This window comes from Platichthys flesus, chromosome 16 (genome assembly GCF_949316205.1).
Source record: "Platichthys flesus chromosome 16, fPlaFle2.1, whole genome shotgun sequence".
Classification (NCBI taxonomy): Eukaryota; Metazoa; Chordata; class Actinopteri; order Pleuronectiformes; family Pleuronectidae; genus Platichthys; species Platichthys flesus.
Genome location: NC_084960.1, coordinates 1321716 through 1345733, shown reverse-complemented (window position 1 = coordinate 1345733; position 24018 = coordinate 1321716). Strand labels below are relative to the sequence as shown.

The 24018-nt window shown below is 43.2% G+C and overlaps 3 protein-coding genes and 1 pseudogene across 3 annotated transcripts; 3 read left to right on the top strand and 1 right to left on the bottom strand.

Moving 5' to 3' along the window:
- Window positions 1–1118: 1118 nt before the first annotated feature.
- On the top strand, window positions 1119–5129 carry dnase1 (deoxyribonuclease I). Its single transcript, XM_062408868.1, has 9 exons — window positions 1119–1223; window positions 2263–2401; window positions 2713–2801; window positions 3417–3503; window positions 3758–3873; window positions 4141–4253; window positions 4352–4506; window positions 4587–4680; window positions 4964–5129. The coding sequence occupies exons 2-9, from the start codon at window positions 2264–2266 to the stop codon at window positions 5033–5035; spliced, it is 864 nt and encodes a 287-aa protein (XP_062264852.1). The 5' UTR covers window positions 1119–1223; window position 2263; the 3' UTR covers window positions 5036–5129.
- A 497-nt stretch (window positions 5130–5626) lies between these two features.
- Window positions 5627–8654, bottom strand: eci1 (enoyl-CoA delta isomerase 1). Its single transcript, XM_062408535.1, has 7 exons — window positions 8557–8654; window positions 7934–8059; window positions 7537–7664; window positions 7281–7427; window positions 6597–6718; window positions 6302–6480; window positions 5627–6053 (listed from the first exon to the last, which is right to left on the bottom strand). Exons 1-7 carry the CDS (start codon window positions 8597–8599, stop codon window positions 5887–5889), a joined length of 912 nt encoding a protein of 303 aa, XP_062264519.1. The 5' UTR covers window positions 8600–8654; the 3' UTR covers window positions 5627–5886.
- A 2062-nt stretch (window positions 8655–10716) lies between these two features.
- LOC133970922 (growth hormone secretagogue receptor type 1-like) lies at window positions 10717–15132 on the top strand. Its single transcript, XM_062408079.1, has 5 exons — window positions 10717–10843; window positions 11513–11688; window positions 11808–12639; window positions 14333–14410; window positions 14921–15132. Exons 1-5 carry the CDS (start codon window positions 10717–10719, stop codon window positions 15130–15132), a joined length of 1425 nt encoding a protein of 474 aa, XP_062264063.1.
- A 2359-nt stretch (window positions 15133–17491) lies between these two features.
- On the top strand, window positions 17492–22931 carry LOC133970921 (growth hormone secretagogue receptor type 1-like; annotated as a pseudogene).
- The last annotated feature ends 1087 nt before the right edge of the window (window positions 22932–24018 follow it).

Below are 24018 nucleotides of genomic sequence, written 5' to 3'. Positions count from 1 at the left end.
GATGGTGTCCAACACACTGAGAACGCTTTGTCGCCAACTACTGGACAGAAGAGTGAACTCCGACTGCCCTGGAAAAAACGACCTGTTCTTCCAGTCACCAGTTTCACCCTGCTACATAATATATACTATATAGAAATATATATATGAAAATATATATATATATATAGCACTACATGCTACTTACTGATGCCTATTTTTGATTGTTGCTGCTGTAATCTTACAAATGTCATCATTCTGGGACTAATAAAGGATTATTTTATTTTATTATATCTTATCTTATCGTATATATATCTGCTGTATTATTCCACAGTTTTCATATGGTATTAAAGTATGATATTCTACTTCTGCCCAGAGGGTAAAGTGTTTTCACCCCGTCACCAAACTACTGAGTGGATCGGCAGGAAAATCCAGTTAATGTGGCAGATCCAGGAAGAGGGTCACATGGTTCATTTGTATAGAAGGAGATCTTCACGTGTAAACGCACCAAAACCAACAGTTAATAAAACTATGGATTTGAATTAATGGGGCACAGCTTTGAAATTCAAATTTTAGCTCTTTCAGTCAATCTGGAAAATATAAGCGAGAGTCTCAAGACATCAAGGGAAACAATAAAAATCATCCAATGTTTTGATCAAAATATTTTGGTTTTGGCTTGAAACCATGCAAACGTGGTTGAAAAGAGCCGACTTGACTTTTTAATCAGTTATTTTTATCGTGTGTATCTGTCACCTGTTGCCTTCTCACTGCTGCTGTGCACCCTGCAGTTAAAAATAGACTCTATTGATCATCTACACACTCGGGCTGATCTGGTGCCTCCTCGTTAATTAGCCGGATCAGTTGATATCGAGACTGCAGGATTCACGTGGTGTTTACGATGGCCCCTGAATCCAGGATATGGAAAAGTAATTTACAAGTGAGCAGGCTCAAATAAAGAAATGATATGGGTGAAAATAAAATGTGATTTACAAAAAGCAGAGTAGAATTCTCCACTGAGACAAACTCATTGAAGAACCACAGACTCTAGCATGTTACCTGAACACCTGAACCCCCCCCCCCCCCCCAGCCCCCCAACCCCCCCCCCCCTCCTCACCCCTCCCCAGCACGACCAGTCACCAACAGGGAAATAAAAACCTCACAAACCGAGAGTTTCTGCCCACACTGGTTCTTTCACACAAAAAGCCTCAGTGCTCGACTGACACCAGATCTGCTCTTCACACTCTCAGGTAGCTACGATTCTTCTTCAGCAGAATCTACAATCATCGAGGGATTTATTGGAATCTAGTTTCCTCTTTAACTCAACGTAAATCTCAATGTTTTTAAATCCCACGCCCACTTTAGAAAGGAAATTTAATTGTTACTGAAATTATGACTGAATGAACAAACTGCTGCGAGTTCATTCGACTTATCAAATTAAGTTTGGAAAGACACTAAACTTCCCAGCATGCATTGCTTCAGAGTTAAAACTATTGCTTTTCAATTTTCTAAGTTCAGTAAGGCGCTAAAAAGAATAAAGATTAGGAACATTACTCCTTAGGAGGTGAGGACGGAAAAGTCTGGATTTGCTGTCGAAGTTCAAAACCAACACTAATCTGAAAACTTTAAAAGTGAAGTTTTTGATGTGTATTTATCTTAACTTTAATGTGTGATTGAAACAATGTAGAATTCTGTGTTTGTTTGACAAGATAGAGAAAGTCTTCATCTTCCACGGCCAACTCTGTTAATACAATTTTTATTTTATTTTTAACTCAAGAAATACTAAAATAAATGAAGTTTCGTTAAGTAGTAATAAAAAATGTATAACTTTAATTTGAAATCCAAGTGAGAACAAGTCACCACACATATATTTTACAACCTTTGTCCGAGAATCCCTGTCTTTCAATTAGAGGATAAAACATTCTCCAGCTGATTAATGTTTGACCGACTCAAACCTCTGTGGAAACACTGAGCCGCCGTCAGATAAACTGAGTCCAGTGCTGCAGGTGTTACGTCCGCCTCTCACTCCCACAACACGGCGAAGCTAAGGAGAGGCCTGCGTGGTCATGTGACCCCTCGTACAACAGCACGCACATGCATTCTCTGCAGCCGATCTGTCAGGGTCTGCGTGGAGCTGAATTGTATAACGTCTTTAAATCCAGAACTTTTCATTTCATGTTATCCCCAACGTGATGATTACAAGTTAGATAAATGAATAGGAAATGCATTTAAAACACATGTTTAACTGTCTGTGTTCGTGCACATGTATGACCTCTGTGACCCGTGCAGGATGCGTGTGCTGTGTGCTCTGGGTCTGCTCCTGACCCTGCTGCAGGGGTCCTGCCCTCTGCTGCTGGGAGCCTTCAACATCAAGTCATTCGGAGACAAGAAATCCTCCAACAGCACGATCATGAACATCATCAGCAAGGTCCTCACACTCAGAAATGTATTTCAAAGATGCTGAGTCACTGAAAAGAGTTTAGCTGTTTGTCAAGTTCAAATAAATACAGGTGCAGTTGAGTGACTGTGCAGTTCAGAGGGATTCAGGATCAAAAGTGCAATTTTAGGATTCCACAAGCATAAAGTTAAATGAGAGATAAAGATTATTTTCAATTTTAGAGACATGATGTGACTACACAGGAGCAACAGAGGCTATGTGGGTTCATAATATAACATATATATAAATATATATATATATATATACATACAGACAACAGACAATCTGCTTTGTGTTTACAGATTGTCCACCGCTATGACATCATCCTGATCCAGGAAGTCAGAGACAGCGATCTGTCAGCGACCAAAAGACTCATGGAGCACGTCAACAAGTAAGACACACCTTATATATAAATATATTTATATAAATATATACATGACATGTATTATAGAACAAAGGAGTACACAATACCACAATACAAACCAGACTGTAAGTAAAGATGGTAGATATGCAAGCTCCTCCCCTTTGACACAGATGTTTGTCGTGTTCACGTTTCTGATCAGTTCCGTTTGATATTTGAAGTTGATTGACAGCTGAGTCTGACTCCTGATTGGTTGAGGGCATGTATGGGTGGGATCTTCACCTCAGCTCTGTCCCTGATCTCTGCGGCTAAGACTTTAAATCCATTTCACTGATGAACCTCCAGCTGCACAAACCAGGAGCCTGCTACACCATAGACAGGACACACACCTACTGTACACACAACAACCACACCACACACACAAGCCTGCAAACATCAACACACAAACAGTAAATCACAACAAAATGTAGTGTTGGTACAGATATTTTGTTGGGAGGATGCATCACCCATCTTTATTTACATTCTATGGTTTGAACTCGTAAAGGCTAAGAAGACTATAAGATAAATAATGCTGTCACTGTGTGTGTGTGTTTGTGTGTGTGTTTGTGTGTGTGTTTGTGTGTGTGTTTGTGTGTGTTTTCCCAGAGGGTCTCCTCAGTTCAGGTACAGCCACATCGTGAGCGAGCCTCTGGGTCGAAGCACGTACAGGGAGAGATATCTCTTCCTCTACAGGTACAAAACAACAGAACTTTATTTTGTGTCACGATCACACAACAGGGAGCAGACACACAGCACTGATCACACACTATATGATCAGCACCTTTATTCAAAATATTCATGATACTATTAGTGTATAGCACTATTTAGTATTATGGCAACTGTAAACTGAATATTTTTGCCAATGCCTCTTTGTGTGTTTTTTTAAATTACTTTAAAAGAGAAATTATAAAAACAAATGTGATTAAATCATGTGTGTGTTATTACAGAGAGGAAATTGTGTCCGTGGCAAAAAACTACACCTACGACGACGGCAGTGAGTCCAGTGGGACGGACGTGTTCAACAGAGAACCCTTTGTCGTCATGTTCTCCTCCATTTACACCGGTAATCCCCCCCCCCCCCCCCCCCCCCCCCCCACACACACACACACCTTACAAATCCCTGAGCTCTGAGCACAGCAATTCTCTGAGACATGTATAGTTAAAGTTAATAAAAACTGTCTTTATATAGCTGAGTAAAAGTTAGTAACTCTCTGTTGTGCGTGATTAAAAGGACAATCAACTCATAATTTCACTGAAGCCGAATCCATTCCTTCTTCCTGTCTTCCTCCCTCTCTCCATTCACCCTTCATCCCTCCTTCCTGTCTCCTAGCTGTGAGGAACTTTGTTCTGATCCCTCAGCACACCTCTCCAGACCACGCAGTGAAGGAGGTGGATGCTCTCTATGATGTGGTGGCTGATGTTCACTCCCGCTGGAATACCAAAGTGAATACCCCCCCAACACACACACACACAGAGGATCAATGAGTTAGTGGAAATGTGTGAAACCATTAACCCCAGTTAATCCCACTCTCTCCCTGCAGGACATTGTTCTGCTGGGAGACTTCAACGCAGGCTGCAGTTACGTGTCCGGCTCCGACTGGCAGAAGATCCGTCTCTTCACCGATAACAGTTTCCACTGGTTGATCACCAGTGAGGTCGACACCACAGTGTCAAAAACCACGTGCCCATACGACAGGTACACACACATACAATCACACAGAGAGACAAACACACACAACCACTCTTGATTGTGCCTCATATTGTGTGTGTCTGCAGGATTGTGGTCCCGGCTGACATGCTGAAGGGAGTGGTGCCCAGCAGTGCTGAAGTTCACAACTACATGAGGGACATGAACCTCAGCCCCGAGCTGGTAAACACCCTCTGTCTCTAATCTAGTGTGTAACCTCACTTCTCACTCAGGGTGGGGTCACTTCACACTTCCATGGGCTTTAGAGCTGTAACTAAATCATATGGTCTATGTTCATCATTTGTTGGTTTAACTGTGATACTGATTAAAGCAGATTTGTAGCAGATGAACTCAGATAAGAGCGAAATACCAGTTTACACATAAATAAACCATACGGTAGAAAAAGGGAAAACAGTTTCCTGCTTGTGTGAAACTGGACCACAAGTAAACAGTGTTTCTCCCCCAGGCGCTGGCTGTCAGTGACCACTTCCCCGTGGAGGTGAGGCTGGTTGGACTGGCTCGTGGTCGTTCTGCCTGAATCACGACTGGTCCGCGGGTCTCCAGACAGAATCTACACTAGAGACCATGAAGCCGTGAATTACAAGACCAAAATAAACTAATCTGCTAAATGACGTCAGTGCACGGTTGCTTCTTGGAACAGACACCAGGTAAAAGAAAGAGGAATGAAACTAAAAGGTGACGCAATAAAAGAAACATCACTCAGGCCGGTTTGTATCAATCAAGGAAGGTCTCATCATATCAAACCAGGTTCAGCATCACTGCACTTTCTACTTCTTAAAGTAAATCCTCCCGACGACTCAGCTTTCCAAAATGACCCACAGCTCAAATATTATTACGAACTTCTATATTTTATACATTTATAACCATTCTTCATTTTATCGATATGCAGGGGATAGGTGCAGTCATATACGGGGGTGTCTGATGTATATTTCTGCTCCTTTTCTTTGGAAATCACTTTGTGCTTCAGCATGAGAAGTGCTATATAAATAAAATGTGTTATTTTATTACAGAGACACACGGGGAGGGGGGGGGGGTCTAAAGTTTCAACCCAAAAACACAACAAAAAACGTAATCCTTTGAACAAAAATATGGACATTTAATCAGACCGTTAAAATCTAGAGGACTTTATTCATAAGAAGCAGAACGAAAAACTTTATAAAGCCAAATCTGTTAAGAGATGATGAGGTAGTCAATCTCAAGAATATCCTCAAAATTGATGTTAAGTTTGAAACTAGTTTTTTTCTCAACCACATATAAAGTTGGACAGAAAAACACTATTCGTCACTGGAAGGTGAGCGTGGATGAACACGTGACACTGAAGGCAGATCCCGACTCGTGGCTCCAGCTCTTCACACTGCTCTCTCTCCTCTAGCCTCGTCTTTTCTTCAGCATCTCCAGGTACATGCGCAGTGACTTCTGAATGGAGTCTTTAGTGATGAAGCTGACAAAGTTGTTAATGTCGACCTCTCTGTTGGAGGTCAGCTTGTCGATGGTTGGCTTCCTCATCATGGATTTGCTGAGCTGTCTGGCGTGATCTGCAGAGTGAACAGACCCACAGTTATCTCACAAGGTGGAGTTAGGTCTCCACTGTCCTATACATTGATTCTGGGTCAGTCTTGTTGACATGACTCGATACACTTCCTGCTTATAATTGTTTATTTTGTTGCCTGCTTTTTATGTAGTGACAGATTTAAAACCCATCAAGACCAGTGCGTCTCATTCACTATTTCATCGTTTTAAAGCATGAAAACATGGGGGGGGGGGGTTTCCCAGCGTAACGTACCTGGAATAGCCAACCACTTGGTCATGGTCTCTGTGGCTGTGGTGAGGACCTGGTCCTCAGGCACCAGCTGGTCCACCAGGCCTATCTTGAGGGCCTCTGAGGAGCTGTAGAGCAAACCCAGCTCCAGGGCCATCTCTGTGGTTCTATGTCCCACTGTGTTTGTCATGGTGTCCTTAAACCTGCAGGCAGCAGCAGTGACAGAGAGGGGAGGGTCGTTTGATTTACTGCACCACCTTAAGTTACCATCTTGATTTGTATAAAAACCACCACCGTCAACATTGTGTAATTCCTTTACCAAAAAGGTGCGACGATGCCGAGCTGGGTCTCATTAAGGCCGATGCTGTAACGAGGGTTGTCGGCCATTATCCTGTAGTCACACGTCAGAGCCATCAGGCAGCCACCTGCAGGACTGGAACCCTGTGGGGGGGGGGGGGGGGGGGGGGGGGGGTGAAAAGGAGGCTCAGCGGTCAAACACCTACTTCCCGTGTTAAGCTGCTTTATTTGGTTTTAATTGCTTGTTGAGCAGATGCAGATATTAACTCCAGAGAACGTCCACCTCTTTGTTTACAGCAGTGACTCCAGGTTCTTATCACCTCTTTGTTGCCGGGTTAGGGTCTTCTACTTGTGTGGAACCTCTTTCTCATCTTGTTATATATGTATACGTTTTGCTTTTCAGTTTTTTGTGTTTGTCATGTGTTATAAAAACACTCGACATGTCATCTCTCTCACAGTGAATCTTCCTGATGATCTCCTGTTTTCAGTCATATAAGCTCAGTGGGACATTATCCAGTGTTTACTAAGGGGCAGGCAGGAGAAACTCTATAGAAAGTCAGTGGCCTCTAACTCATTTGATAAAAACAGCCTCTCTGGATAGTGTTAGGAGATTTTCCTGAGTTCAGTTCATGTCTGAAAAATGCTTCTGTGTGATACAGGAACAGCATGGAGGTGGGGTGGGGGGGTGGTTGTGTTTTTTACGCACATTGATTGCAGCTATGGTGACCATGTTGGAGCCGTAGATTTTCAGCCACATCTCCTGAACTGCTTTCCAGAACTCTCCACAGCGTTCTGGACTCTTCCCGTACATCTCCATAATGTCCAGGCCGGCTGAGAAAACCTTGGGCTGACTCTGAAATGAAGACACACACACACACACACACACACACACACAGTCAATTTGCAGTCAGGCCTCCTGGACAAAGCTCTGTCGCCCCCCCCTTGACGAGGTCGCACTGTACCGAGGTGATGATGAGGCCTCGGCAGCTCTTATCCATCTCCAGCTTCTCCACGCTGATGCAGAGCTCTGTGAGGAAATCTAAACTGAGGCTGTTGACAGGAGGACTCTGCATTTGCATAATCGCCACACCTACAGGGAGACACAGATGTTGATCTGTTACCAGAGTACATAAACAAATACATTCTCTAACGATTCATCCAAAGAGGAAAGCTGCTGTGAACAAGTCTGAGAGGAGAATCTCCTCAGTCGCTGTTTCCCTGCGGTTAAAGTCCGTGACATCTCATACATGCACAACACAGCAGGAGGTCTTCTGAACTCACATGTTCACAACAGCAATAAATTCTGAAAACGGTTTAGGATGGATGGAGAAGATGGAGAGAAGGGCGGGGAAGCTTCACCTGTGCTCTGGTCAAAGTCCACCTTGATCTTCGGTGAGGTGGAGTTGTTCCTCTGCTGAGAGACAAGGACGGCCGGAGCACGAGGTCTGACATGACTGCTGCAGGAGGGCAGCTGGGAGAGGAGCCCTGCAAAACACACACACACACACACACACACACACACACACACACACACACACACACACACACACACACACACACACACACACACACACACACACACACACACACACACACACACACACACACACACACACACACACACACACACACACACACACTTTGTACTGTTATTTGTCGTAACTTATGTAACTTGGTTTGATTGTCTCCGTTTTATTGTCACAATGATACAAATCTGTCTGAGGAGTTAGTTTAATTTCTGTTAACAAGTGAAATAAAGAGATGTCGTGACCTTAAAGCTTTGACTCTAGGAGCAGTGTCCTGGACGTGACCTTTACTCCAGTTTCTGTGGAGCTAACCATGCTAACACACACCTAGCAGACAGCTAACCCTGCTAGCCGAGCTAGCAGCGGCTATTTGCAGATTTTCTGTGACAGTAACATTCAGACATTGTTGGATAAAGTCAGAATATCTCTCCACTGGCTCACAGCTTCTCCACAAACCTGAAACACAGCGTTTAGTCCTCAGAGCTGCTCTCAGCGACATGTTTTTTTCCTCAGTCCGCAGGGGAAGACGAGACAACTTGTATTTCCGCAGTTTACCCGAGGTGAGCGATGACCCGCCCCTACCTAGCATCCGATTGGTTAGCTTTAGAAAGGCCAGTCATGATTGGTTGGAGTTTGGGGAATGTTGTTAAAATAAACCAATCGGAGGTTGGGTAGGGGCGGTTCTATTCTTACCTCGGGTGTGAAAAGATAAAATGCTACCGCAAAGATTACAAAAAAAGAATTACACATGTTGATCATATTTTATAATAAAAATAACACCTTAAATAAAAAATGTTTTTTTCATCTGACTAAAAGTTTGTGTACATTTGTGTTAAACACTGTTTATAACTGAGTCATGTCAGTTTATGCGTGAACTTTGTATCGTTTTTAAATAAAGATTATTTAAAGAAAAAAGTGGTGGTTCATGTGGTGTCAGAATAATATAATATCTCTATATATTAGAGACAAAGTTTCACATAAACAAACTGATAATAACAAAGTAAACTGATAAAACAGATTTATTTCATTTATTTCTATACTAATACTCATTTCATCCCACTAAATGATTCAAGTATTGTGCACAACATAATCCAGTCTATAGTGTTTACTTACATGTTTCACAATCTGGTCATATAGTGTTTTTTACACTTGACACTACAACTGTTTAACTCCTGTTTTCAACTTATTTAAATATAGAAAGAGATAAAACCAACAATATGTTAATTGATCAGAGCCACGGATCCTGTATCTATATTCAGAGTCACACATACAGGTAGATGTTACTGTGCTTGTTTTATGTATTTAGAAGATTCATAATATTCACATCATTAACAATATTTGATCTAAAAACATCACAGGAAACCATTTTGATAAATTCAAACTCACATTTGAAACAATGAGGGAAGATATTTTGGCTGCAGATGACACAGTGTGTCTTTGGGTGTCAAACACATCTCTACATTTAAGGTTGGACAACTTAACGTTTCCTCTTTGATAAAGCTTTATTTATTATAATCCGGTGCTACTTTCATTAACAGCTACAATACATATATAAATATCAGTGTTATTATTGTCAGCCTAAGAACCAACGTGTCAGTGTTTACTGGAGCTCGAGGAGATGAGCTGAAGCTGCAGCACAGGAAAGCACAAGCAGGAGCTATTTGAGTGTAAGCGATGACTTCAATCATGTCACCCTCTGATATTTATCATAAAATCTTCAAGGGGATCGACCTGCAGGTTGGGAACCACTGGAGAGAGAGAGAGAGAGAGAGAGAGAGAGAGAGAGAGAGAGAGAGAGAGTCTCTGGGTTTCAGTCCAACACAAGTGTTTCTTTAACAGACAGGTCTGACGCTCCTCTGAATCAGTGAGTAGCCTTTATCGTGTATCGGTTCTTTTTCTGTCCTGATTTTTGTTTCCTCTTCAGGATCTTTTCCAGCAGAATCACTGACCTGGCCAGCACCAGCAGAACCCATGGGACCGAAGCTCGTCCTGATGAGGCTAAACTTGATTCCTGAGCTCCAGGTTGGTGTTCAGATGTGATTTGTGGTTTGTGGTTTCAGTTGAAGTCAGGGTTCGGTATGAGTTGGTGATGGTGAAGGTTAAAGGGGGAAGGTTTTGGATCGGCTGTCCACAGTGAATGGAAGTCAATGCTAAGATCTCATAAGGGTCTCTGTGCAACTCAATTAACACGTTGTGCATCGGTGCAGATTTCCAGGGATACGAAAGTTATCATTTGAATTGATCCATAGTTTAAATGGTAATGAGGGTGTCAGTGATTAAAACACAATTCTAAATAGTTCAGGTCTGATTACAGCTTTGATAGGTTGAATTTCACTGTGTTGATATTGAATATGATTTCATCCATGTGTGTAGAACAGCTCTTAGTGTGAATATGTGCAGTACATGTGTTTATTCAGAGGTCACATTGTAATACATGTTTGTTTATGTGGTTCTAAATATGTATCTATGGGTTTTTCTCTGTTGCTCTGATTAGACAGCACTTGACCATCGAGCTTCATAGGAAATCCATCATCAGTGTGCGTCAGTTCTGTGGAACCCCGGACACACACACCCCTCCCCTGCAGGTTCCTCCGTCCTGCCCCCACCTGAGCCGTCATGGATCTGATGGAGGAAGGAGACGTGAGCTGTGGAGTTAAAAACTGTAGCACGCCAGGCTTCCAGGAAAACTGCTCCAACCCAGACTGCCACTGGGAGGAACCAATATTTGGATCAGTCGAGTTAGGTGGGTACAAAACATTGGTGATGATACTGTAACGATTTTAAAATGATTAAAGCCAGCTACTGTTATTATTGTTATTATAATGAAAATATTAAAAAAAAAATATTAAAAAAAAATTTTCTGTCCTGTCCTTCTAATTTCATTAGAAGGACAGGACAGAAAAATAGAACCTTTTTATCTTCCTCCAGAACCTTTATTCATTTTCCAGAATGTTTTTACAGTTTCAGTTAAATATTGCAGAGGTAATTCATCATGTTTACTGGAAACAGACGGGAGCAACTGGGCAGTTTCATATGTGGTGATATGCAGTATATTTTATAAAAATTTATGAGCAGAACTTGACCAGACAAATTCAGCAGAATGATGCAAATTAATTTCCTAAGGAGTTTATAATTTATAAATAACAGTAAAATATTCCTCCCGTCTTGTATTGATATGATCACTGGGGCTGAAAATGTTGCTGAGCTATGGAGAAAACATTTAGAGGATATTTCTACCTGAATCCATGTTGTTTCTCATATTTTTATACTAGTCTTTCATAGTAGTTTAGGAAAAAACTGAAACATCTTCTTGTGCCAGTCATCATGAGACCTAATTATAACTGTGAACGATTTTAACAAAATGTGTAAATTTGTGTTTCTAATGAAAATCTATCATCAATATTTTTTCTAGTTGTCGTGACTGTGATTTATGTTCCGCTGATGCTCTTCGGCCTTTTTGGAAACACACTGACTCTTCTGGTGGTTTGGCTCCGCCCACACATGAGAAGCTCCACCTACCTCTACCTGAGCAGCATGGCTGTTAGTGACCTGCTGATCCTCCTGCTGCTGCCTCTGGATCTATATAAGGTGCACTCACATATATGCTGCAGCTTTTTTTACACCTTTTGCAGTTCAATGGGAATTGGACAGACACTCATGGTTTGGACTAACCTCAGAAATCTATCAACTGATTGTGTCTCTTCCAGCTCTGGAGACCCAGACCCTGGTCCTTAGGAGACCTCTTCTGTAAGCTGACCATGTTCCTCTCCGAGTGCTGCACCTTCTGCACCATCCTCCACATCACCTTTCTCTCCCTGGAGAGGTATCTGGCGGTCTGCTGGCCAATCACTGCTAAGACGCTGGTGACACGGCGCAGAACCAGGGCTCTGATTGGCTGCCTCTGGCTGGGAGCGGCTGTCAGTGCAGCACCAGTGTTGGTCATGGTGGGAGTGGAGGAGGTCGGAGGAGGAGAGGAACTAGGCCTCAGGGAATGGAGGGAGGATGCAGGGTGGATGGGCAGAGAAGGAGAACAGGGTGCATTTACTATAGGTGGAGGGGAGAGAGGAAGTGGACACATGACTTCTATGCAGGGAGGATTGGAGGAAATGAAGTGGGAAGAAAAAGAGATAAAGGGATGGGGTGAAAGCATTGCAGAGTTTGAGAGAAAACTGGGGATTGGAGAAACAGGAGACAGAGGGCAAGTGAAAGAAGAAAAAGAGGCTGACGAGGGAGGAGGGGAAAAGGAAGGGAAGATGGAAGATGATGGGATACAGCAAAATAAAATGAGAGAAGACGAGGGAGGCGGAAGGGAAGAGGGTGTTGATAAGAGAAGAGAGGTGGACAACAGAGAGTGCCGCTGCACACACTTCGCCGTCTCCTCTGGCCTCCTGTCGGCCATGATGATTCTCTCCAACCTGTACTTCCTGGTACCCCTGTGCATCCTGGGACTGGTCTATGCCCTGATTGGACGGACTCTCTGGCTCCGTCCTCAAAGAAGCCGTAAAGACAAGAGTCACCGACACACAGTCAAGATGCTGGGTGAGAAACACAATCCAACACACAAACCCTTAGGTTCTGAATCTAGCTTTTACTAAACACAACTGACAAAGGCTGACGAACAGATTTAATACTTTGTCTTCATCTCGGCTTGCCCATCTGGAGCCACAGTCGGAGCTGTATCATCCAATAGATAATCACACTTAAATTTACCAGAAAAATAACTAAGTTTTATAAGAACCACATAAGCTGGTGACCTTCACTGGTTACCAGTGGCTGCCCGCATCGGCTTCATGACACTTGTACTTGCGTACCGTGCTGAGAAGGAATTGGGTCCAGTCTACATCCCGGACATGGTCAAACCTTACACCCCAGCCCATCCACTCCACTCTGCATCTGCCAATCGGATGCTCCCTCACTGCAAGTTGCAGCTGCCACTCAACAAGATCACCACTCTTTACTAGTGTTGTGTCGTTCGTGAACGATTCGTTCGTTTTGAACGAATCGTTAGAAGGATTCGGGAGTAACGAGTCCTCTCAAAGAGTGATTCGTTCATTTTCTCGTGGCCGCGCATCGGGACTGTTGCATAGGCTGCTGCAGGTCACGTGGAAAATGATCCAAAGACTCGTATCCGGCAGATGAACGAATCACAGATCCGAAGACTCTGTTGGCAGAAGAACGAGTCACTGATCTGAAGACACAGTCGTGAGGTGAACGATTCATTCATCTGCCGGGTATGAGTCTTTGGATCAGCAGCAGTTTAAGCTCTGTGTCCGCGGATGCGGCGGGCCAGCTGGATGTGCTGGCAGCGAGCGGATCAGCAGCTCCGTAGATCCTCGTTCATGTCCGGGTGGACGTGCAGCGGTATGGAGGCGCCGGGCCGCAGCAGGAACAGCTGAACACCTCCGTCTCGCAGATGTGCATGTAGGTGACCGGGGGGCTCTGGAGCCCCGCCGCCCCGGAGCTCGGCTTGCTTTTCCGAGGAGCGATTTTCCCGTCCGCCGCCTGCACCGCGGTCACCGGCGAAATGAGCTCGCTCTGTGTGGCCGACACGTTGGCCGAAGACTCTGTTGGCAGATGAACGAAACACGTCGGGAGTTGAACGATTCGTTCATCTGCCGGGTACGAGTCTTTGGATCGTTTGCACGATCCCCCCCCCCGTTGAAACAAACGAATGACTCAAAAAGAGATTCGTTCATTCTAGTGAACGAGATTCAAAGAACCGACACGGTAAAAAGATCCGACCTTCCCATCACTACTCTTTACTGTCCTGGCTCCCAAATGGTGGAACGAGCTGCCCATTCGCATCAGGACAGAGTCTACACATCTCCCGCCGCAGACGAAAGACACATCTCTTCGGACTATACCTTGGTTAAGAAGATGACGTCTACAAGCCAATTCAATAATTAAAAATGTTTAATTGCACTTGCCCTTGTGGTTTGGCTTTTTGACACGAATATACTTCTATGATTCTTGCTGTTCTGGGTTTGTACCCTAACGGTTGTTGCACTTATTTTAAGTTGCTTTGGATAAAAGTATCAGCTAAATGAAATGTTACAGTCTACCTGACCGAGGAAGGAGATGGGTTCAGTAGATCGTGTCCTCTGAAGGTTGCAGCCCCTGAACTGAGACACAGCTCTCTTGTTTAACAGTGTGTGAGAAATGTCTTCTATCACCTGCAGATGTTGATGATTCTAATGTCCACTTCCTGTGTCCTTCTCCTCATGTCCATCAGGAGTGATCGTCTTGGCCTTCGTCCTCTGCTGGCTGCCCTTCCATGTCGGTCGGACCATATTCTCTCTTTCTCTGGGCACTGGGGCTGAAAGGCGGGGAACCAACACCGACACAAACACACACTCGGACATGAACACTCCTCCTGACAGCACAGGCAACATGGCCTCTGTTACCGAACCTGTTAGCCTCTCAGACTGGGACCTGAAAACACAAGCTCACACAAAGAGAGATGATGCACTCTGTGAAAACACAAACAACGAGATTGACACACACAGTGATGCAGACGCACACTTGGTGGAGACACAACCCGAAACGCTCACTGACCCGGGCGCAGGTTCTGACGATACGAGCGCACATCATGTTGTCTCACACAACGTCAAAGCTGGAGAGAGCACACACAACCTGGGTCCTCGCACTGAAACAGACACACACTCGGAGATGCACAATACTACACATAACAAGCAAAACACAACCATTTGCAAAAAATCCCGGAAGGACATACTCAGTCTCACAACACCGACAGCGGACACACACACATATGTTGTGACGCCCACTGACATTACACACAATAACACACACACTGGCACACACTCCCTCTTTATATATTATCTTTCTCAGTATTTCAACCTGGTCTCCTCGGTTCTCTTCTACCTCAGTGCTGCCATCAACCCTCTGCTGTACAACCTGATGTCCGCCAGGTACAGACACGCTGTGCGTAGCCTCGTGCACACACACTGTCTCACACCGTCTCACCGGCTGAGTACAACACTCTCATCAGGATACTCCACAACCACTTTGTAAACATATAGACACACGTAACAACAGCAGAGACACAAGGTAGCTGTGATGATCACTGGTGGTTCTGCAACGACCATATTAACAAACTGAATTCAGCTGCTTGAACTAAGATATCATGAGCTGTGACTGTAGGAGCAGCTAACACCTTGCTAACACAATGCTAACACAATGCTAACACACTGTCAACACACAGCTAACACTCAGCTAACCCACAGCTAACACCCTGCTCACACCCTGCTCACACACTGCCAACACACAGCTAACACTCAGCTAACACACAGCTAACACCCTGCTAACACACAGCTAACACCCTGCTAACACACTGCCAACACACAGCCAACACTCAGCTAACACCCTGCTAACACACAGCTAACACCCTGCTAACACTCAGCTAACACACAGCTAACACCCTGCTAACACACAGCTAACACTCAGCTAACACACAGCTAACACCTTGCTAACACACTGCCAACACACAGCTAACACTCAGCTAACACACAGCTAACACCCTGCTAACACACAGCTAACACACAGCTAACACACAGCTAACACACAGCTAACACCTTGCTAACACACTGCCAACACACAGCTAACACTCAGCTAACACACAGCTAACACCCTGCTAACACACAGCTAACACCCTGCTAACACTCAGCTAACACACAGCTAACACCCTGCTAACACACTGCCAACACACAGCTAACACTCAGCTAACACACAGCTAACACACAGCTAACACCTTGCTAACACACTGCCAACACACAGCTAACACTCAGCTAACACACAGCTAACACCCAGCTAACACCCTGCTAACACACTGCCAACACACAGCTAACACTCAACTAACACACAGCTAACACACAGCTAACACCTTGCTAACAGACTGCCAACACACAGCTAACACTCAGCTAACACACAGCTAACACCCTGCTAACACAGCTAATCCACAGCTAACACAGTGATGATTGGTCGGAATTTGGGTAATGAAAATGAAATAAGCCACTCAGAGGTTGGGTAGGGGCGGGGTTTGTCCTACCTGGGGTGTGAAAAAATAAAATACTTCCGCAAAGATGAAACAAAACAATCGAACTACTATAATCGAAAATTAATAAAACCTTCAATCTTTCACCCATTTACACATGTTGATAATATTTGAGAATAAAAATAATACATTTAAATAATTTCTTTCCTCTCAGTTTCAGTTTTTTAATGTTAAACTTTCTTTATAACTCCTGGTGATGTATTTACAGAGTTATGTTAATTTATGTTTGAACTTTATATTGTTTTTAAATAAAGATTATTTAAAGAAAACTGTGTGTTGTCCATGTGGTGTAAAAATAATATAATATATCTGTATATTATAGACAAAGTTTCCCATTTATGTATTTTTTATATTTTAACTTGCACACTTACAACACATTGAATTCATTGTATGTGTAAACCTGCTTGTGAACAAAACCTAATGCAAATGACATGTTCACTCCTGATGTCAACGACTGACACGGAAAGAGGAAGATAGAAGGGTGAGAGGTTTCAGGACAAACGTCACCTCAGCCCTCTTTTCTTTGTGTCATCATTTGTCTGCTGGTTCAGACGTTTGTCTTCGTTCTTCACCTTCACCTTCACCCTCTCCAGCTGCTCCACTTTTCTCCTCCACTTCCTCACAACACTCTCCATCTCGTTCTCCTTCTCACACAGCTCGTCAAGCCAGGTATGATTCTGTGGAAGCTCGTCTCTTCTTTGTTTCTGTCTGAATCCACTCGTCCTTGTGTCTCACGTCCTCCTCCAGCTTCACCTGTTCACTTTTCAGTGGGTGAACTTGCTCCTTCAGAGACGTGTGTCCTCTGTGGACGGCCTCCACCTTCCTGCAGCTCAGTCCCTCAGTTGGAGTCGTCTCCTGCTGCAGCTTCACCTCCAGCGTCTCTGCCCGACTCGTCTTCAGCTCCTTGTCTTTTGCAGTGAGCAGTCGATGGAGGCACTGGGACGAGATCTTCTTTTCTTTTCTGCGTCAGTGATTTAAAAATGTAAGAATAGTGAGGAAGGTCTGATTAAAGCTTTGATACGTTGAATTTTACTGTGTTGATATTGAATATGTGTGCAGAACAACTCATAGTGTGAATATGTGCAGTACATGTGTTTATTCAGAGTTCACAGTGTGATACATGCATATTTATATTGTTCTAAATATGTTCCTCTGTGTTTTTTCTGTTGCTCTGATCAGACAGAACTTGACCATTCCTCTGAGTGTTGGCTGTGATCGAGCTTCATAGGAAAGCCATCAGTGAGCTTCAGTTCTGTGGAACCCAGGACACACACACCTGTCCACTGCAGGTTCCTCGGTCCTGCCCCCACCTGAGCCGTCATGGATCTACTGGAGGAGGGAAACGTGGGCTGTGAAATTAAAAACTGTAGCACGCCAGGCTTCTGGAGAAACTGCTCCAACCAAGACTGCCAGGAGGAGGAACCAATATTTGGATTTATTGAGTTAGGTGGGTACAAAAGAATGGTGATGATACTGTAGATTTTAAAATGATACAGCCAGCTACTGTTATTATTATTATGATTATTAGTTATAAAACATTTTCCTCTTATAACCGATTAAAAAATTTATGAAATCATTACCAAGAAAACTGAGAGTTGAGATGATTCTACAGTAAATAGAAAGCAGCTGCTTAGCTTAGTATAAAGACAGGTTTATCCTCTTAGCCTGATTCTGTCAATATTCAACAAACAGATCCTCCTCCCAGCCCCTTTAAATATCACCAATTAAAACGTCATATATTGTTATATAAACACATGCACACAAGTATTTGAATAGATTAAAATCACACCTTATATTAAACTGCCCAGCTGCTCCCGTCTGTTTCCAGTGAACATGATGAATTCTGGAAAATGAATAAAAGTGTTGAAGGAAAAGTGAGAGTTACAAAAAAGTGAGAGTTACAAAATGAATAGTAAATATATATATATATATATAAATATATATATATATATATATATATATATTGTATGTGTTCTGCAGATTTAGATTTGCAGTACATCTTATTAAAATGAGATCACAGAAATCGGCCAGGAAGCTTCAGCAGAATGATGCAAATATTTGTTAAGGAAGTTAAAGTTGTAAATAACAGTGAAATATTCCTCTCGTCTTATATTGATATTATCACTGGGGCTGAAAATGTTGCTGAGCTATGGAAAAAACATTAAGAGGATATTTCTACCGGACTCCATGTGGTTTCTTATATTTTTATACTAGTCTTTCATAGTATTTTGGGAAAAAACATCTTGTGCCAGTCATCATGAGAACTAATTATAACTCTGAACATTTTTTTACCATTTTCCATTGTGGACTGAACATGTGTAAATTTGTGATTCTAATGTAAATCAATCATCAATATTTCGTTTTCTAGTGTGTGTAACAGTGATTTTCATTTCACTGATAATCTTCGGCCTTCTTGGAAACACACTGACTCTTCTGGTGGTTTGGCTCCGCCCCAAAATGAGAAGCTCCTCCTACCTCTACCTGAGCAGCATGGCTGTTAGTGACCTGCTGAATCTCCTGCTGCTGCCTCAGGATATATATAAGGTGCACTCACATACACTACCGTTCAAAAGTTTGGGGTCACCCAGACAATTTCGTGTTTTCCAGGAAAACTCACACTTTTATTTATCAAATGAGTTGGAAAATGAATAGAAAATATAGTCAAGACATTGACAAGTTTAGAAATAATGATTTTTATTTGAAATATTAATTTTGTTCTTCAAACTTTGCATTCGTCAAAGAATGCTCTATTTGCAGCAGTTACAGTATTGCAGACCTTTGGCATTCTAGCTATTCATTTGTTGAGGTAACTAGTAGAAATTCCACCCCACTTTTCCTGAAGCCCCTCCCACAAGCTGGATTGGTGTGATGGGCATTCCATGTGTATCATAAGGTCAAGCTGCTCCCACAACAGCTCAATGGGGTTGAGATCTGGTGACTGCGCTGGCCACTCCATTACAGACAGCTCACCAGCTGCCTGCTTCTTCCCTATATAGTTCTTGCATCATGTGGAGGTGTGCTTTGGGTCATTGTCCTGTTGGAGGAGGACATTGGCTCACTGTAGACGTTGACACTGGCGTTTTGTGGGTGCCATTTAAAGAAGGTGCCAGTTGAGGACCTGTGAGGCATCCATTTCTCACACTAGAGACTCATATATACTTGTCTTCTTGCTGAGTTGTGCACCGGGGCCTCCCACTTCTCTTTCTAATCTGGTAACAGACGTTTTTTGCTGTTCTCTGAAGGGAGAAGTACACACAATTATAGGAAATGTTCAGTTTCTTCGAAATTGTTTTGCATGGAATAGCCTTCATTCCTAAGAACAAGAATAGACTGGTGAGTTTCATATGAAAGTTCTCTTTTTCTTGCCACTTTGAGAGTATAATCGAACCCACACATGTGATGCTCCAGATACTCAACTAGATCAAAGGAAGGCCAGCTCTCAGCAGCTTAACAGTTTTCGGCTGGTTAGCTGCGGCTAACATAATTGCACAAGGGTTTTCAAGGGTTTTCTAATCATCCATTATTCTTCTAAGGCGATTAGCCAACACAATGTACCATTCGAACACTGGAGTGATAGTTGCTAGAAAAAGGGCCTCTATACACCTATGTAGATATTTCTTTAAAAACCAGACGTTTCCACCTAGAATAGTAATTTACTACATTAACAATGTATAGAGTGTATTTCTGATTCATTTAATGTTATCTTTATTGAAAAAAACAGTGCTTTTCTTTAAAAAATAAGAACATTTCTAAGTGACCCAAAACATTTGAACGGTAGTATATCTTATAATACTTATATACTTATACACCTTTTTGTTGCAGTTCACTGTTATTTGACCAGATACTCATGGTTTGTCTGAACTTAAAATAAACGGATTGTCTCTTCCAGCTTTGGACAGACTTGGAGGTGGGAGTCTTCGCTTGTAAGCTGTTTGTTTTCCTCTCCGAGTGCTGCACCTACTGCACCATGCTCCACATCACCTTTCTCTCCCTGGAGAGGTACCTGGCTGTCTGCTGGCCCATCACCTTCAAGACGCTGGTGACACATAACCAGGGCTCTGATTTGCTGCCTCTGGCTGGGAGCGGCTGTCAGTGCAGCACCATTTTTGGTCATGATGGAAGTGGATCATAAGGGAAAAGAGGATGAAATCGAAGTGTGCAGATTATCAAAATCCTCAGTCACCTCTGGCCTCATGTTGGCCATATTAATTCTCTACAATCTGTACTTCCTGGTACCCCTGTGCATCCTGGGACTGGTCTACATCCTGATTGAACGGACTCTGAGGCTCCATCAAAAAAGAAGCCGTAAAGACAAGAGTCACCAACATGCAGTCAAGATGCTGGGTGAGAAACACAATCCAACACACACACCCTTAGGTTCTGAATTTAGCTTTTACGAAACACAACTGACAAAGACTGACGAACAGATTTAATACTTTGTCTTCATCTCGGCTTGCCCATCTGGAGCCACAGTCGGAGCTAAATCAGCCAATAGAAAATCTAAACTAAATTGACCTGAAAAAGAACTCACTAGTTTATAAGAACCACATAAAATGACAGAAACCATCGATGAGAATATATTTGATGTGTATTTTGACTTTTTTGTTTGGTCCATGTTACCATCAAGGAGACAGGCAAGGCATAGGACCTGCAACCAGCCACCAGGGGGCAATCAGGCTGAATGGCCTCACTTTTGGGGAGCAGTCCAGTCTTCCATCTTTATTTCCAGCTGTGGGTCAATTTAGGGGCTGCATCACAGCGACACGAGTAGAAAGACTCCTACAGATGCTTCCTTCATACCAGAGAAAGCTCTGAGGAGTGAATCCTTCCAGGTCCAACATGTCCCAGGACTCATTGCACTTTGGGGACGAATCGTATAAACTCAACTAACGGCTCACATGGTTAAAAACCAAGGGGCATTAAGCTTTCTGTCGTGTCCAACTTAAGGACAGGACAAGCTTCTCCTCTGTGGACCAGATGGTCTCATTTAGTTTCAGCCTTCACAGTCTACCTGACCGAGGAAGGAGGTGGGTTCAGTAGATCGTGTCCTCTGAAGGTTGCAGCCCCTGAACTGAGACACAGCTCTCTTGTTAACAGTTTGACAAATGTCTTCTATCACCTGTAGATGTTGATGATTCTAATGTCCACTTCCTGTGTCCTTCTCCTCATGTCCATCAGGAGTGATTGTCTTGGCCTTCATCCTCTGCTGGCTGCCCTACATCGTCAGCATGACCATTACCTATGTTTCTTTGACAGCCGATTCTAACAGTACACACAATAATACACTGACAGAAACATACTTGTATTATATCCTGGTCGCCTGGATCCTCTCCCGTCTCAGTGCTGCCATCAACCCTCTGGTGTACCACCTGATGTCCGCCAGGTACAGACACGCTGTGTGTAGCCTCGTGCAGACACACTGTCTCACACCGTCTCACCGGCTGAGTACAACACTCTCATCAGGACACTCCACAACCACTTTGTAAACATATAGACACACGTAGCAACAGCAGAGACACAAGGTAGCTGTGATGATCACTGGTGGTTCTGCATCGACCATATTGACAAACACACAGCTAACACACACTGCTAACCCTGCTAACATAGCTAACACACAGCTTACCGTGCTAACTGAGCTAGCAGTAGGTATTTACCGATTTTCTGTCACAGTAAGTTCAGACATTTACGCAATCTACCAAGGGTGGGCGGAAATTTACCTAGCCTCTGATTGGTTATATTAAGGCAAGTCCAGTGATGATTGGTTGGAGTTTGGGGATCGATTTCTTTTTCTTTCTCTCTTTTTTTGTCTCTTTTCACTCTTATCTTTTGGTTTATAGTCTTTTATTCCAAGTTCCATATCCTCTAGGGTTAAGATGAATACTCGGATGAAACGAGGATGTGGTCCAGATACGGAACTCTTAACGAGTACGGAAACTAATCCGAGTAAAATATGTCCCTATCCGATCTCGTGATGAATGAAAGTTCACTGCTGCTGCGCACACAACACGATCTTGTTGTTGTCACAGCCGCTCTGTCCACAGGGATACGAACGTGTAACATCGTTATCTATGATCATGTGTTCTCAGCGTCCACTGGCGGGGTCATCGTGCACCAAGCCCGACTGGACGCTCACGGAACAAGCACTCCTCTCTCTCTAGCTCACACACACCACATAATTAACATTGTGTTTAACTTTGTGTAGATATTAAAAATACAGCATCCCCCTCCCCCGCCAAAACAATAACTACGACAGGTACTAAAAAAGCCCTGTGATCTGTCAGACGCACAACATCACACCGTTGAAACGTAACTTTTTTTTAAAGTTGAGTATGAAACTCATTGAGTTGAGTTTGTTTATGAAAACCTGCATTTGACTTAATACTTCTTAGTACTACATGTGTTGTGTTTAAGTTGATTCATTGAAGTTTATAGAAAACGTGTTCTGAATAGTTATCTTACTCTTGTGATCAAAAACATTCATCTGAAGCTCAACTCTGAGGCTGTTCTGTAAAGAGATTTCTAATAAACAATAAAATAACAAACTTCTGTTTTAAGCCCCGCCCACTTCAGGGTACGGATATGGACCAATTTTTTTGTCTGATGTATGGGACTTCGTGTTAAGCCCAAGTGTGCCTTCGATGTGGAGATGGAAGTGTATGGCTGCAAAATGTTGGTTCCCACACTCGTTGTCCGGGGACAGTATATGATGATCTGATACTAGGGACCAATGTCATAAAACATATTCTGTGCCAGCCTTAACACTGTGAGTCCTATTGGAGTATGGTGTCCAGCCCCTGCTCAACAAGAGACCCAGAGACTGATCATATCCTGTCTATGCTCTCTGGTCTGAATCCCTGGAAAGGTGAAAATATTACTGACAAGGTCGGCACAGTCAAGTGTAACTCAGCTGACTGCCTTGGCGTGAATATCTTCTCTCGGGAAAACTACCAAAGAACACTGCTGCTTCCCTAGACAGCACCGTAATAACAGAACTAACATCATCCTGATTGTTTGGCATCCCTGGGAGGAAACAGCCTCTTCAGGACTATGGGCTTGACTTCAACTTGAAGATGACCCTCTGTAATTTGCCAAACTGTAGAGTTTTGTTGGATATTGTCGAGCCCGGTCCCGTCAGGACGGGACAGCTTTGTGTTTATTGATTTGAGGTTCAAGTGGGAAAGGCAATGATTAAACAAGTTTTATGTTCAAAAGTTTCAGAGTAACAAGTTTATTTTATAAGAACAATACTTACAGTCTCTGGGGTTCTGCCAAACACGTCACCAGGTTCTCTGGATCATGTCGAGAAGAAGCCCTGTTTCTTCCTAAGTCCACAGTATATATAATGAGACACAGGGTGGGCACAGAGGAGGTCCTCTTTTGATGAGACTCAGTTGTTGGTCTAATGTATGCTGCTTCCTCAATGTTGTGCATCTTGGTGCAAGCACATCACCTTCTCTGAATTTGTATTTCACTATCAGATTGACACTCAGATTGACACCTGCTCATGTGCCTGGTTACCAGTCAGTTGCTTATGGCTGGTTTCCTGTTTTGTCTCTTTCTGTGGTTGTGCCCTGGGCCAGAACCCTGCGTCTGAGTCAGAAAGATAGACATTATTCTAAGAAAAAAACATTTGTAGCGTAAGCTTATTCTAAGTATTGTCTGGGTATCAAGTTCCTGTTTCAATCTCTCTGGCTCACAGTTTGTCTGAGGAACCAACGGTAGAAAACATTTTGTTTTCAGTTAAACAGTTCACAGTTCACAGTTTATACTTTGTGTTATGCACTATTGATTATATAGTCTATACAGCTGATATTTATTCACAGGATATAGGTAAAATATAGTCACAA